The sequence below is a fragment of the Coregonus lavaretus genome (genome assembly GCF_964263955.1).
Source record: "Coregonus lavaretus genome assembly, chromosome: 4".
Taxonomy (NCBI): Eukaryota; Metazoa; Chordata; class Actinopteri; order Salmoniformes; family Salmonidae; genus Coregonus; species Coregonus lavaretus.
In genome coordinates this window covers 8,930,003-8,943,178 of record NC_139991.1, presented here as the reverse complement: position 1 = coordinate 8,943,178, position 13,176 = coordinate 8,930,003, and the positions used below count along the sequence as shown (strand labels likewise).

At 42.0% G+C, this 13,176-nt stretch overlaps 1 protein-coding gene across 1 annotated transcript; it reads right to left on the bottom strand.

Annotated features, from left to right (window-relative positions):
* Positions 1 to 2,160: 2,160 nt before the first annotated feature.
* Positions 2,161 to 8,448, bottom strand: LOC311128620 (ammonium transporter Rh type C). Its single transcript, XM_084160803.1, has 10 exons — positions 8,261 to 8,448; positions 7,543 to 7,693; positions 7,203 to 7,350; positions 6,808 to 6,974; positions 6,479 to 6,616; positions 6,066 to 6,202; positions 5,613 to 5,737; positions 5,394 to 5,467; positions 3,516 to 3,601; positions 2,161 to 3,285 (listed from the first exon to the last, which is right to left on the bottom strand). The coding sequence occupies exons 1-10, from the start codon at positions 8,431 to 8,433 to the stop codon at positions 3,246 to 3,248; spliced, it is 1,239 nt and encodes a 412-aa protein (XP_084016929.1). The 5' UTR covers positions 8,434 to 8,448; the 3' UTR covers positions 2,161 to 3,245.
* Between the last annotated feature and the right edge of the window lie 4,728 nt (positions 8,449 to 13,176).

Below are 13,176 nucleotides of genomic sequence, written 5' to 3'. Positions count from 1 at the left end.
TAAACAAGTTGGAGCACTCAAAAAATAAGCAGAGAAATAAGCAGGGAAATAAGTATTTGACCCCTCTGCAAAACATGACTTAGTACTTGGTGGCAAAACCATTGTTGGCAATCACAGAGGTCAGATGTTTCTTGTAGTTGGCCACCAGGTTTGCACACATCTCAGGAGGGATTTTGTCCCACTCGTCTTTGCAGATCTTCTCCAAGTCATTAAGGTTTCGAGGCTGACGTTTGGCAACTCGAACCTTCAGCTCCCTCCACAGATTTTCTATGGGATTAAGGTCTGGAGACTGGCTAGGCCACTCCAGGACCTTAATGTGCTTCTTCTTGAGCCACTCCTTTGTTGCCTTGGCCGTGTGTTTTGGGTCATTGTCATGCTGGAATACCCATCACGACCCATTTTCAATGCCCTGGCTGAGGGAGGGAGGTTCTCACCCAAGATTTGACGGTACATGGCCCCGTCCATCGTCCCTTTGATGCAGTGAAGTTGTCCTGTCCCCTTAGCAGAAAAACACCCCCAAAGCATAATGTTTCCACCTCCATGTTTGACGGTGGGGATGGTGTTCTTGGGGTCATAGGCAGCATTCCTCCTCCTCCTCCAAACACGGCAAGTTGAGTTGATGCCAAAGAGCTCAATTTTGGTCTCATCTGACCACAACACTTTCACCCAGTTCTCCTCTGAATCATTCAGATGTTAATTGGCAAACTTCAGACGGCCCTGTATATGTGCGTTCTTGAGCAGGGGGACCTTGTGGGCGCTGCAGGATTTCAGTCCTTCACTGCGTAGTGCGTTACCAATTGTTTTCTTGGTGACTATGGTCCCAGCTGCCTTGAGATCATTGACAAGATCCTCCCGTGTAGTTCTGGGCTGATTCCTCACCGTTCTCATGATCATTGCAACTCCACAAGGTGAGATCTTGCATGGAGCCCCAGGCCGAGGGAGATTGACAGTTATTTTGTGTTTCTTCCATTTGCGAATAATCGCTTCAACTGTTGTCACCTTCTCACCAAGCTGCTTGGCGATGGTCTTGTAGCCCATTCCAGCCTAGTGTAGGTCTACAATCTTGTCCCTGACATCCTTGGAGAGCTCTTTGGTCTTGGCCATGGTGGAGAGTTTGGAATCTGATTGATTGATTGTTTCTGTGGACAGGTTTCTTTTATACAGGTAACAAACTGAGATTAGGAGCACTCCCTTTAAGAGTGTGCTCCTAATCTCAGCTCGTTACCTGTATAAAAGATACCTGGGAGCCAGAAATCTTTCTGATTGAGAGGGGGTCAAATACTTATTTCCCTCATTAAAATGCAAATCAATTTATAACATTTTTGACATGCGTTTTTCTGGATTTTTTTGTTGTTATTCTGTCTCTCACTGTTCAAATAAACCTACCATTAAAAGTATAGACTGATCATTTCTTTGTCAGTGGGCAAACGTACAAAATCAGCAGGGGATCAAATACTTTTTTCCCTCACTGTACAGACATTAGATCAATTTCAGAGGCAACTTACATAATAAACCTCCTTTCAAACTCTCCTTAGTTGTAGCCTGTCCCAAAGCATCTTGTTATACCTACAGTCAATTACATTGACATGATTCATATATTCAAAACAATTTCAATAATATTACTGATTTGAAATAGAAGACTTACCATGACTTTCAAACAATCATCAAACAATTCATCATCCTCAAACAGACATGGTAAAATGGTGTAGGCCCCATAGTAGTAGTCTCTCCAAAAGGGGGACACACTTTTCACGGCACTTCGATACAGATTTTCGTAGCAGGTTAGGAGATCATTTTTGCTAACTCTAACCCAAATCCTTTATCTTAACCTTAACCTCAGTCTCCTAACGTGCTATGTTAATTTTCCTAACCTGCTGCGAAAAAGCAATTTTGTGTGCAGTGAAAAGCATTTGCCCTCTCCAAAATTCCTGACTGCAGTTCATTGATTTAAGCCCTTCATTACCTCACCATAGTGGTGGATATTCAAAAGGTCCCACCTGTGACGGTACATGTTGATCATGCTGGTCTGTATGTACATCTTGTGTACAGTATCTTCTCATTCACACTGAGCATGACATCAGATATACACATCCTAACATCCATCTTGCAAGGCTGTGGAGCTATCTTCAAGGAGAAGAGGCAAACATGGTATATCTCACATCACATTTGATTTATTAAGTTATATGAGTAGCAACATTTAAATAAACATGATTTTATGTATAGAATAAGATTTACATAAAACATCTAAATAACTTCTGTCACTCAGACAACAGTACAGTAAAAACATAATTAAGAGGTGGAAGACATAGAGGGCATCTCAGAAGGCAGGGGATCCATTCAATCATTAGAGATAGTGATGAAAATGTGTTTGCATATACATAGCTTTAAAAGCTGTTTAAATACATTATGTTACCAAAAACTTTCAAGTAAAGTTTAAATGTACTTCTATTACTCATCACTGACTCCTTGGTTAAATACTGTAAATCTTTATCCCAAACAAAGAAAATGATCACATTGGGGGCTCAAATGGTACTCCTGCATTGGGAAAATAGAGCAAACCCCTTTTGGGTTTTTACAAAGCACTATAAACAAGATATTCACGATTAACTAAAAGTTAAATTACTTTCCTCCTTACATATGCACCAGCTGTATTAAAACACATTTTTCTCAGACAAAATAAAATGGGAAAAAAATGTACAACATACAAGGCTACAAAATGAGGATTGGTCAAAGTAATTTCATAAAAAATCCTTTCCTCATCCTCATTCAATTCAGAGTGGTTGTGATCAAAGATTTCACAACGTGTGATTGTTTTGTGTAAATACATATATTACAGAGTATACCAATGCTCAGGAAAAGCTTTATTGGCCATTTTGTGTAGTAGGTTATAGTTGGACATCCATAATGTGGATTAAGTGCAGATCTTTGAGGTCCTTTCAATAGATCAGCATTTTGCCAGAATTCAGCACACAGTGCTTCATGACAGTACATAACCATCCAGGAAGTGTCTATGTGATCTAATGGTGTGGGTGACGGGGGACGGAGGCACATACAGTATCAAATGGCTTCAAATGTATCTAATGACCTTAACATAAGATTCAATAAAGCGTGTCTTAAAGGTGCCTTGTTTAGGTGTCTTCATTTAGGGGGAGTGCAGTTGTCTGTTGGATTTCCGTGGTTGGTCCGTGGTTGTTCCGTGGTCCAGCAGCACGTGTTTGGGTAGTGGTGTCCTAACATTTCTGTATTTAGCTTTCACAGTTTTCTACAGAGAAGTTGGACTCAGATCTGTGAAGAGACAAAGAAAATCACAGACTTAGAATGTGAAACACACATTTTTTCCTACAGTACTCCATCTTGTGGAATGATTAGTCATTACAATCAACAGAGACCATAATGGTTTGAGAAAGGATTATCTATAAACAAGTACTGTATTTAAAACTAATCCTTGATTATAACTTCAACATATCACACTATTTTTGTGATATGATCAAACAGAGCATGCTGAATGGACTTACAGGTCTTGCTGCTTGTGGATAATGTGGTTGTTGTACTCCAGAATGGGAGGGATGCTCTCCTGATGCTCTTCATCTTCATCAGGGAGCTGTGAAGAAATCATAGGTGATTTCAGTTTTATTGTCATACTTAAATTTAATGCAATAGTTTTATTGACTACTATAGTTGATAGTTTTTTCATTTTTTTCTCCTTTTAAATCATAACAATTCAGATGTACAGTACCAGTCAAAAGTTTGGACACACCTACTCATTCAAGGGTTTTTCTTTATTTGTACTATTTTCTACATTGTAGAATAATAGTGAAGACATCAAAACTATGAAATAACACATATGGAATCATGTAGTAACCAAAAAAGTGTTAAACAAATCAAATATATTTTATATTTGAGATTCTTCAAATAGCCACCCTTTCTTTGCCTTGATGACAGCTTTGCACACTCTTGGCATTCTCTCAACCAGCTTCACCTGGAATGCTTTTCCAACAGTCTTGAAGGAGTTCCCACATACGCTGAGCACTTGTTGGCTGCTTTTCCTTCACGCTGCCATCCTACTCATCCCAAACCATCTCAATTGGGTTGAGGTCGGGGGATTGTTTAGGCCAGGTCATCTGATGAAGCACTCCATCACTCTCCGTCTTAGTAAAATATCCCTTACACAGCCTGGAGGTGTGTTGGGTCCCACTAAGCCCAAACCAGATGGGATGGCGAATCGCTGCAAAATGCTGTGGTAGCCATGCTGGTTAAGTATGTCTTGAATTCTAAATAAACCACAGACAGTGTCACCAGCAAAACACCCCCACACCATAACACCTCCTCCTCCATGCTTTACAGTGGGAAATACACATGCGGAGATCATCCGTCCACCCACACCGCGTCTCACAAAGACACAGCGGTTTGAACCAAAAATCTCCAATTTGGACTCCAGACCAAAGGACAAATTTACACCGGTCTAATGTCCATTGCTCATGTTTCTTGGCCCAAGCAGGTCTCTTCTTATTATTGGTGTCCTTTAGTAGTGGTTTCTTTGCAGCAATTTGACCATGAAGGCCTGATTCACACAGTTCCCTCTGAACAGTTGATGTTGAGATGTGTCTGTTACTTGAACCCTGTGAAGCATTTATTTGGGCTGCAATTTCTGAGGCTGGTAACTCTAATAAACGTATCCTCTGCAGCAGAGGTAACTCTGGGTCTTCCATTCCTGTGGCGGTCTTCATTAGAGCCAGTTTCATCATAGCGCTTGATGGATTTTGCGATTGCACTTGAAGAAACTTTCAAAGTTCTTGAGATTTTCAGTATTGACTGACCTTCATGTCTTAAAGTAATGATGGACTGTCATTTCTCTTTGCTTATTTGAGCTGTTCTTGCCATAACATGGACTTGGTCTTTTACCAAATAGGGCTATCTTCTGAATACCACCCCTTGTCACAAAACAACTGATTGGTTCAAACACATTAACAAGGAAATAAATTCCACAAATTAACTTTTAACAAGGCACACCTGTTAATTGAAATGCATTCCAGGTGACTACCTCATGAAGCTGGTTGAGAGAATGCCAAGAGTGTGCAAAGCTGCCATCAAGGCAAAAGGTGGCTATTTGAAGAATCTCAAATATATTTTGATTTGTTTGACACTTTTTTGGTTACTACATGATTCCATATGTGTTATTTCATAGTTTTGATGTCTTCACTATTATTCTACAATGTAGAAAATAGTACAAATAAAGAAAAACCCTTGAATGAGTAGGTGTGTCCAAACTTTTGAAGGGTAGTGTAGATCTCTAAGGTGGTCTGTAGTTCGTCACGTGAGACTAAATCAAAGACAATGGCACCACCTAGTGGTTATATTGTGAACATCCGGTGAAGAGTGGCTTGTTCCCTTACCTCCCAGTACATCTCATCATCGAAGCAGTTCTCATCCGCAGGATCGCCCCAGATGGGTAACTTCAGGATGGAACCTGTGAACAGAGGAGATAGTGTCAACTTCAGTCTCTCTCCTTCAGGTACGTCACCCCCTATAGCACCCATGTCACCTCTAGGTCACCCTTTATATGCCCATGGCTCCTCTCTATCTCTGAGCTATGCTATCTCGGCCAAACTCACCGACTATAGCTCCGCCTACAATCCCGAAGACGATGGACACACACATGCCAGCGGCCTGGTATCCACCCTGAGTTAACACGGTTCTGTTCTTAAAGTCTCCAGTGAAGTCAAACGTGTTGATCAACCTGGTCGGAAAATAACAATATATAGAGTCAGATTGTGTCCCATATTTAAGCTTTATGTTGAGTCTTCTAATGATTATGTATATTTCCAAATAAATGCAAACTAACTGTTGGATTACAGTCTAAACTGTGACTGTGACATAAATTGTTTGGTGTAAAATGACATTAATCGTTTAAGATATGTCCTGTGACATACAGTAACTGTGTGATATGATTGGTTGATGAGAGGGTGTGGGTGAATCTGTGTTCTGATTGTCTAGTAACAAGGGTACATGTTCAGGTTTGTGTGGTTTGACAGTGTAGCCTCAGGCCCTCAGGTCTTTTGACTCACCCCTGCTTTCCGTAGACTGACTCGCTGGCAGCTGCAGCAGTGATGGCTCCAACTATCCCGCCAATCACCCCAGGCATGGCGTGCAGGTTGTGTATTCCACACGTGTCCTGGATCTTCAGTGTCTTCTCCAAGAAGGGCTGGAAGGAGACAGGTCAAGTTTTAACAACACACCCGTACACAGCCCCAAATAGTGTGCTACCGTTTATGGCAAAGGAATCTGCCCAATAAAGATTAGGCAGCCATTTAGAGTGCTATACATTCTTTTTTGAGTGTGCCCCCAACATCATTCATAAGAGGTAAATAATTGTTTTGTGTTTTGTAATAACTTTCTTTGGACAGAACCTACTACGCCTACAAAACAAGCCATTCTAGCTTCAAGCTGTGAGTGGATGGTGCCCAGGGGTGAGACTCACAGAAATGAAGAGGTAGCCCATGGTAGAGATTATGCCGCAGAAGAACCCCACGATCAGAGCGCCGTAGGGAGAGACCATAAACTCAGCCGCTGTCCCCAAGGCAACACCCCCCGCTAGGGTGGAATTCTGGATATGAACCTGTTATGCAAGAGAGAGCACCAGTCATGAGACTCGAATACATGTCAGTCAATGAGATGAGAGCAGAGGAGGATTATGTAGACTGAGAGGTTGTCAGTTAGTGTCACAAATACAAAGTTACAGAGAATGTTACATGTGTACGTGCAAACACACACACACACACACACACACACACAGTAATGGTTCCTTACCATATCAAGCTTGCCATTCTTCTGGGAGAGGCTGGAGATGGCCACTGTGGTGAGGACAGTAGAGGCCAAGCCCAGGTAGGTGTTGATGACTGCCCTGTGCTGACCGTCTCCATGGTCAGTGATGGCCGAGTTGAAACTGGGCCAGAACATCCACAGGAACAGTGTGCCTGAGGAGAGAGAAGGGACCACACAGTTAAAACACACCAAACACACCTGATCACCACACACACTTCAGAACAGGAACTGTGTCAGAACAGGAACAGTGCCATGACAGAAACTTCTACAAACTAAAGATAGGTCACCATCACCATAGAGAGTGAAACACACACAAGGCAAATCAGAACCATTCATATGTTTATGCAATGAACGACTACTGACTCCGACAGGCAACTCACCGATCATGGCGAAAGTATCGGAGTGGTACACAGAGCCCTGCATACGCTTGCTCTGGTGTAAATTAGGTCGGTAAAGGACCCAGGAGATGGCCAGACCATAATAACCTCCAAAGGTGTGAATAACCATAGAGCCACCTGCATCTCTAGCCTGTGGGGACAGAAACAGTCATTTGTTAGTCATGTGATTACTTGGCTGTAGGCAGATGTCAAAGGCCATTGAGGTTACATAAACAAGTTACTATATCAAGGTTATAGGGTGAATTCCATTAATCCAACCATGGTTAATACAGTGTGTATGATTTAATAGTTGTACGTCCAGAGAGTGCTTGATGGGACTCACATGAAGTAGGTTCAGGATGATGTACTCTTCCACAGCGAACAGAGTGACACCAAACAGGGTCATAACCAACAGCTGGACCGGGCTGACTTTGCCCAGCACTGCCCCGTAGGCTATGAGACAGCCCGCCACACAGAAGTCAGCATTGATCAGACTGCAGATAGAGGACACAGGTGGGTGGGGTGGAGACAGAGATGCGTTATGACTATTAACGGAGAGTCATGTGAGAGAGTCCGTCATGCATACAGTACTAAAACCTGAATGACTAGATCAGTAAGTAATCCTTAAGGTCTTGGCTTTCTTTCAGTGACTGCTGATGCACATTTTGAAATTGCACCTTGTGTATTCTATTATTCTAACTCTCAATAGTAAGTTGAGACCCTGACTGAGTCCCCCCCCCCAAAAAAATAAAATAAAATAAAATAAAATAATAATATGATTAATATATTTTATTTATTTGTCCGCAGGCTTACAAAAGGGAGGTCGCGGGTCGCATGAGGCCCGTGGGCCGCCAGTTGCCCATCCCTGGTTTAACCCATCACTGCTTAACCCATGGTGACAGCTTGCGTAACCCTAATAGACTCTATGGTACAGTCTATTTCTCTTATAACCATTCTGCCATTGTCTCAGTATGATCCTATGTGTGCATACCTCATCAGTTCTCACTCTAATTACTGAACAAATTGCAGCCTCATAGATGCACATCAGTGCACTTGCATACTTTTCAATACCGATGTAGATCTTTCCAGTCTGGGGGTCTAGAGAGTGGAACCAGCCTTGCATGAGTAGAGCCCACTGCAGGCCGAAGGAGGCAATGAGGAAGTTGAAGCCGACCCCACCGAAGCTGTACCTCTTCAGGAAAGTCATGAGGAACCCGAAACCCACAAAGATCATCACATGGACATCCTGGAAGCCTGGAGAGAGGAGGGTTAGATGGAGAGAGAGAGCGAGAGAGAGAGAGAGGGGGGGGGGGCGAGATCATTATTCAAAGTGTGAAATAAATCCTAATAGTTAATGCAACATGTTATTGCATCCAATTCAAGGGGCTCTCAGTAGTTGCATAGTTTTTGATCAAACCAGCCCTGATGTTCTGTACCATTTGGTCAAAGTTTTAAAGTTGTTAACTCGACATGTTCAATTGGATATGTCATCATCAGATTAGCAGGTTTAGGATACACACCCTATCAGTTTACATGCCAGAGCTACAGGTAGGATATAATCCCTGACAAATCAAAACACATCATATTACAAGATGAAACAGATGCCACATAACATCACAATTATCAAACTTAACTTGTCACTCATTCAGCCTGGCTATCAGCAAAGATGCACCATCAGAAGCTGGTATAAACCAAGCTAGAATCAGACAAATTGGAAATAACCACTGACCAACATTTGGTAAAGAGGATACGTAGTTTTAACCCAAGTTAGAGAGGCAAATTTGGACTGTCACTGCATTAGTCCATTAATGAATAGATGCTTTCAAAATAACTGAGACTGAGATTGTTGTCTAGGGGATTTCACAGGGGAAATTGTCAAACATCATAGAGATCAAAAGTTATTATCTGATCAAACAGCAAGCATGCCACTTATTAATAACCTGATTCTTTATCATTGCAATGAAGATGAAACCATGAATCATACATTTACTGTATATTGTCAACCTAAAGGATGCACCAGGCAGTACAGTGATTATGAATGTACTTACTGGGGTATCTGAAGTAGAAGTCATTCTCTATGTCGCTGGTGATGTTGTCATGGGCCTTGGTTTCTACCCAGTGTGCGTCCGACTCCTCGTCGTAGCGGATGAATACTCCGAAGAGGATGATCATGGCGATCTGCCAGACGAAGCAGACTACCGGCAGTCTAAGACGGATGTTGGTGTTCTTAGGCCGAGAGATGAAGTCTTGGCATCCCTGGCTGCAATTCCCCATGGTGGTGGCTGAGTGAGTGCTGAGAGAGTGATGTTCTTTGACCTGCCCTGAGTGTGGCTGTGACCCTGAGAATACAGGCTGTACCAGTACAGGTATATATATGGGACAGAGGAGAGGTGTGTCCCCAGTGTGTGCCAGCTGTTGCCCTACCCAGCGACAAACCCTCCCTCCCCCTTCCTGCCCTCTGACACCTTGACATATGACATCTGGCATGAAGCTGTCCCAAAGGCAGCAGAGAGTCCCGTGCATTTGATTGTTTGTCACAAACAACATGTTGCATTAGAGGGTTAAGAGGAAAACCTGAAAAAAAGAAATTTGGTTGCCATTTTTTGTTGTTAGAAGAGATCTCCTTTGTTGTTACTGCGCAACAAGCAACCTGTTCTCAGAGAAAGTGGAATAGTACTTTACGTCCTCCGTATAATCCTATACATCCTCCAAGATGTATGATAAGTTAAGTCATCCAATTCGTATGCTATTGTACTGTACAACCGGGTAAGACGTATGATGATATACTTCCTATAATTCGTATGATATTGTACGACCGCTATTCCATTCATAATGCAACCTAAAGTAATGTAATATTTCATACTTAATGTAGTGTCAGAGATTTACTTACAGAATAATACGACTTGCCCTGAGAACACATTACAAAGCAGAACTGATATAGCAGTATTCATTTCAAACAACATTATACATTAGAGAAGGTCAGGGAAACCACAAATACTGTAGGTCATGGTTGACATTTTTTTGTAGTCAAAAGACAGATATATACAACATTTAAAAATTTTATATGTAACTTTTTGGGCGACCAGACCAAATTCACATTGAAATGTGAGTTATAGATCTGTCATTCTCATTGAAAGCAAGTCTAAGAAGCGATATATATGTTTTATGTGCGCTATTTCTATGTGTAAGTTACGTTTTTGCAGACCAGGGGTGGCTGAACGGAGTGCTCAGGTTAGGAGGTAGGGTTTGAGCATAGCCTGAACTGCATGTGCATCTTGGGGTGGATATTGCCCTATCCACTGTCTGTAATGCATTAATTAACATGTATTTAAATATGTATGTTTGGAAAAACAAATTATAATTTTAACCCATTTAAGCAGACATAATTCATGTAACCTAATAATGTTGAGATGAGTACCAAGGCTATGCAAATTGCAGTACCAAATCTTCTACCCCTAGCTTGCAACTTAGTTGGTGCATTATTGATAGAATTTAAGGTCAGTGCAATAGAAAAGATACTCATTTACAGCCTACATGATCAGTCAGGTTTATTTGAACAGTGAGAGACAGAATAACAACAAAAAAATCCAGAAAAACGCATGTCAAAAATGTTATAAATTGATTTGCATTTTAATGAGGGAAATAAGTATTTGACCCCCTCTCAATCAGAAAGATTTCTGGCTCCCATGTGTATTTTATACAGGTAACAAGCTGAGATTAGGAGCACACTCTTAAAGGGAGTGCTCCTAATCTCAGTTTGTTACCTGTATAAAAGACACCTGTCCACAGAAGCAATCAGATTCCAAACTCTCCACCATGGCCAAGACCAAAGAGCTATCCAAGGATGTCAGGGACAAGATTGTAGACCTACACAAGGCTGGAATGGGCTACAAGACCATTGCCAAGCAGCTTGGTGAGAAGGTGACAACAGTTGGTGCGATTATTCGCAAATGGAAGAAACACAAAAGAACTGTCAATCTCCCTCGGCCTGGGGCTCCATGCAAGATCTCACCTCGTGGAATTGCAATGATCATGAGAACGGTGAGGAATCAGCCCAGAACTACACAGGAGGATCTTGTCAATGATCTCAAGGCAGCTGGGACCATAGTCAGCAAGAAAACAATTGGTAACACACTACGCCGTGAAGGACTGAAATCCTGCAGCGCCCGCAAGGTCCCCCCGCTCAAGAAAGCACATATACAGGCCCGTCTGAAGTTTGCCAATGAACATTTGAATGATTCAGAGGAGAACTGGGTGAAAGTGTTGTGGTCAGATGAGACCAAAATCGAGCTCTTTGCCATCAACTCAACTCGCCGTGTTTGGAGGAGGAGGAATGCTGCCTATGACCCCAAGAACACCATCCCCACCGTCAAACATGGAGGTGGAAACATTATGCTTTGGGGGTGTTTTTCTGCAAAGGGGACAGGACAACTTCACCACATCAAACGGACAATGGACGGGGCCATGTACCGTCAAATCTTGGGTGAGAACCACCTTCCCTCAGCCAGGGCATTGAAAATCGGTCGTGGATGGGTATTCCAGCATGACAATGACCCAAAACACACGGCCAAGGCAACAAAGGAGGAGGCTCAAGAAGTAGCACATGAAGGTCCTGGAGTGGCCTAGCCAGTCTCCAGACCTTAATCCCATAGAAAATCTGTGGAGGGAGCTGAAGGTTTGAGTTGCCAAACGTCAGGCTCGAAACCTTAATGACTTGGAGAAGATCTGCAAAGAGGAGTGGGACAAAATCCCTCCTGAGATGTGTGCAAACCTGGTGGCCAACTACAAGAAACGTCTGACCTCTGTGATTGCCAACAAGGGTTTTGCCACCAAGTACTAAGTCATGTTTTGCAGAGGGGTCAAATACTTATTTCCCTCATTAAAATGCAAATTAATTTCTAACATTTTTGACATGCATTTTTCTGGATTTTTTTGTTGTGATTCTGTCTCTCACTGTTCAAATAAACCTGACTGATCATGTCTTTGTCAGTGGGCAAACGTACAAAATCAGCAGGGGATCAAATACTTGTTTCCCTCACTGTATGCTGCTGGATAACATACCAAATGTTTGGTTTATGTCTATATCAATTTAAATAGACACATATAGACCAATATTATTGTGGTAATGAGGTGTATCTGAGGCTATAAGGGCATCAGATAACTCCATGTGCACACTGGCTTCCCTGAACAGCAGGCCTGTATCAGGCTGGTTTATACAGTATGTACCTAGCAGAGACCAGAACACTAAGAGGTAACTGGCAGTGGTCAAAGGCCTGATACTCCCGGAAGTCTGTCATTATTGATTATTTATAATGTGGGGTAAGATAATCTTGCTACTGAATATGTATTTTGAACAAAGTATATTGAATGAAATGGCTTTTCAATTAAATGGAATCTGGAATCTGAACGTTTTGTTCAGAGTAGGGAGCGAATAAAGGAGTGTGAGAATTAGAAATTCTAATCTAATCCTGAAACAAATGTTCAGTAAACAAAATGACTCTCACCTGGACCTTGATAGGGATCAATGTTGTTTCGTTTACCTTGGAGACTCCCTGATGTGGTTTTGAGTAGGGCCCAAACTTTAGCTGTGATATTGAGTTATAATTTGTCTTGATTGAGCCCCTACCAAACTCTACTTTCATTGATCAGTCATAAAAAAAGAAGCTTTTCTGAATCTTTTATATTCATTTCAACATCTTCTAAAGGCACCGGTAGCTAATCACATAGGCCAACTACTGTATATATGATGAAATACAGTATTATTTAATATTCCTCTTCTGAAACAACCCTTAGTGAACTCAGTATACTGTATCACTAAGGGCCTGTACACCTGTACTAGAAGAGGACATCCTCCTAACTGCATGTGTTTTCTAGATATGCAGGTGACGCGTGCACATGGGGCCTGATAAGAAGACGCGTGACAGACACACACACAGCGTGATGTTGGTTGCTGTCTTAGTTGGTGTCTCGCTGACAA

Bases quoted from the DNA above. Each gene is read 5' to 3' on its own strand.
- LOC311128620 (XM_084160803.1), bottom strand. From the start codon at position 8,433: ATGATCTTTGTGGGTTTCGGGTTCCTCATGACTTTCCTGAAGAGGTAC. The intron at 5,738-6,065 runs GTGAGTCAAAAG...TTTTCCGACCAG, and splicing joins TCAGTCTACGGAAAGCAGGG to GTTGATCAACACGTTTGACT. The intron at 3,286-3,515 runs GTAAGTCCATTC...GTCTCTTCACAG, and splicing joins ATCCACAAGCAGCAAGACCT to ATCTGAGTCCAACTTCTCTG.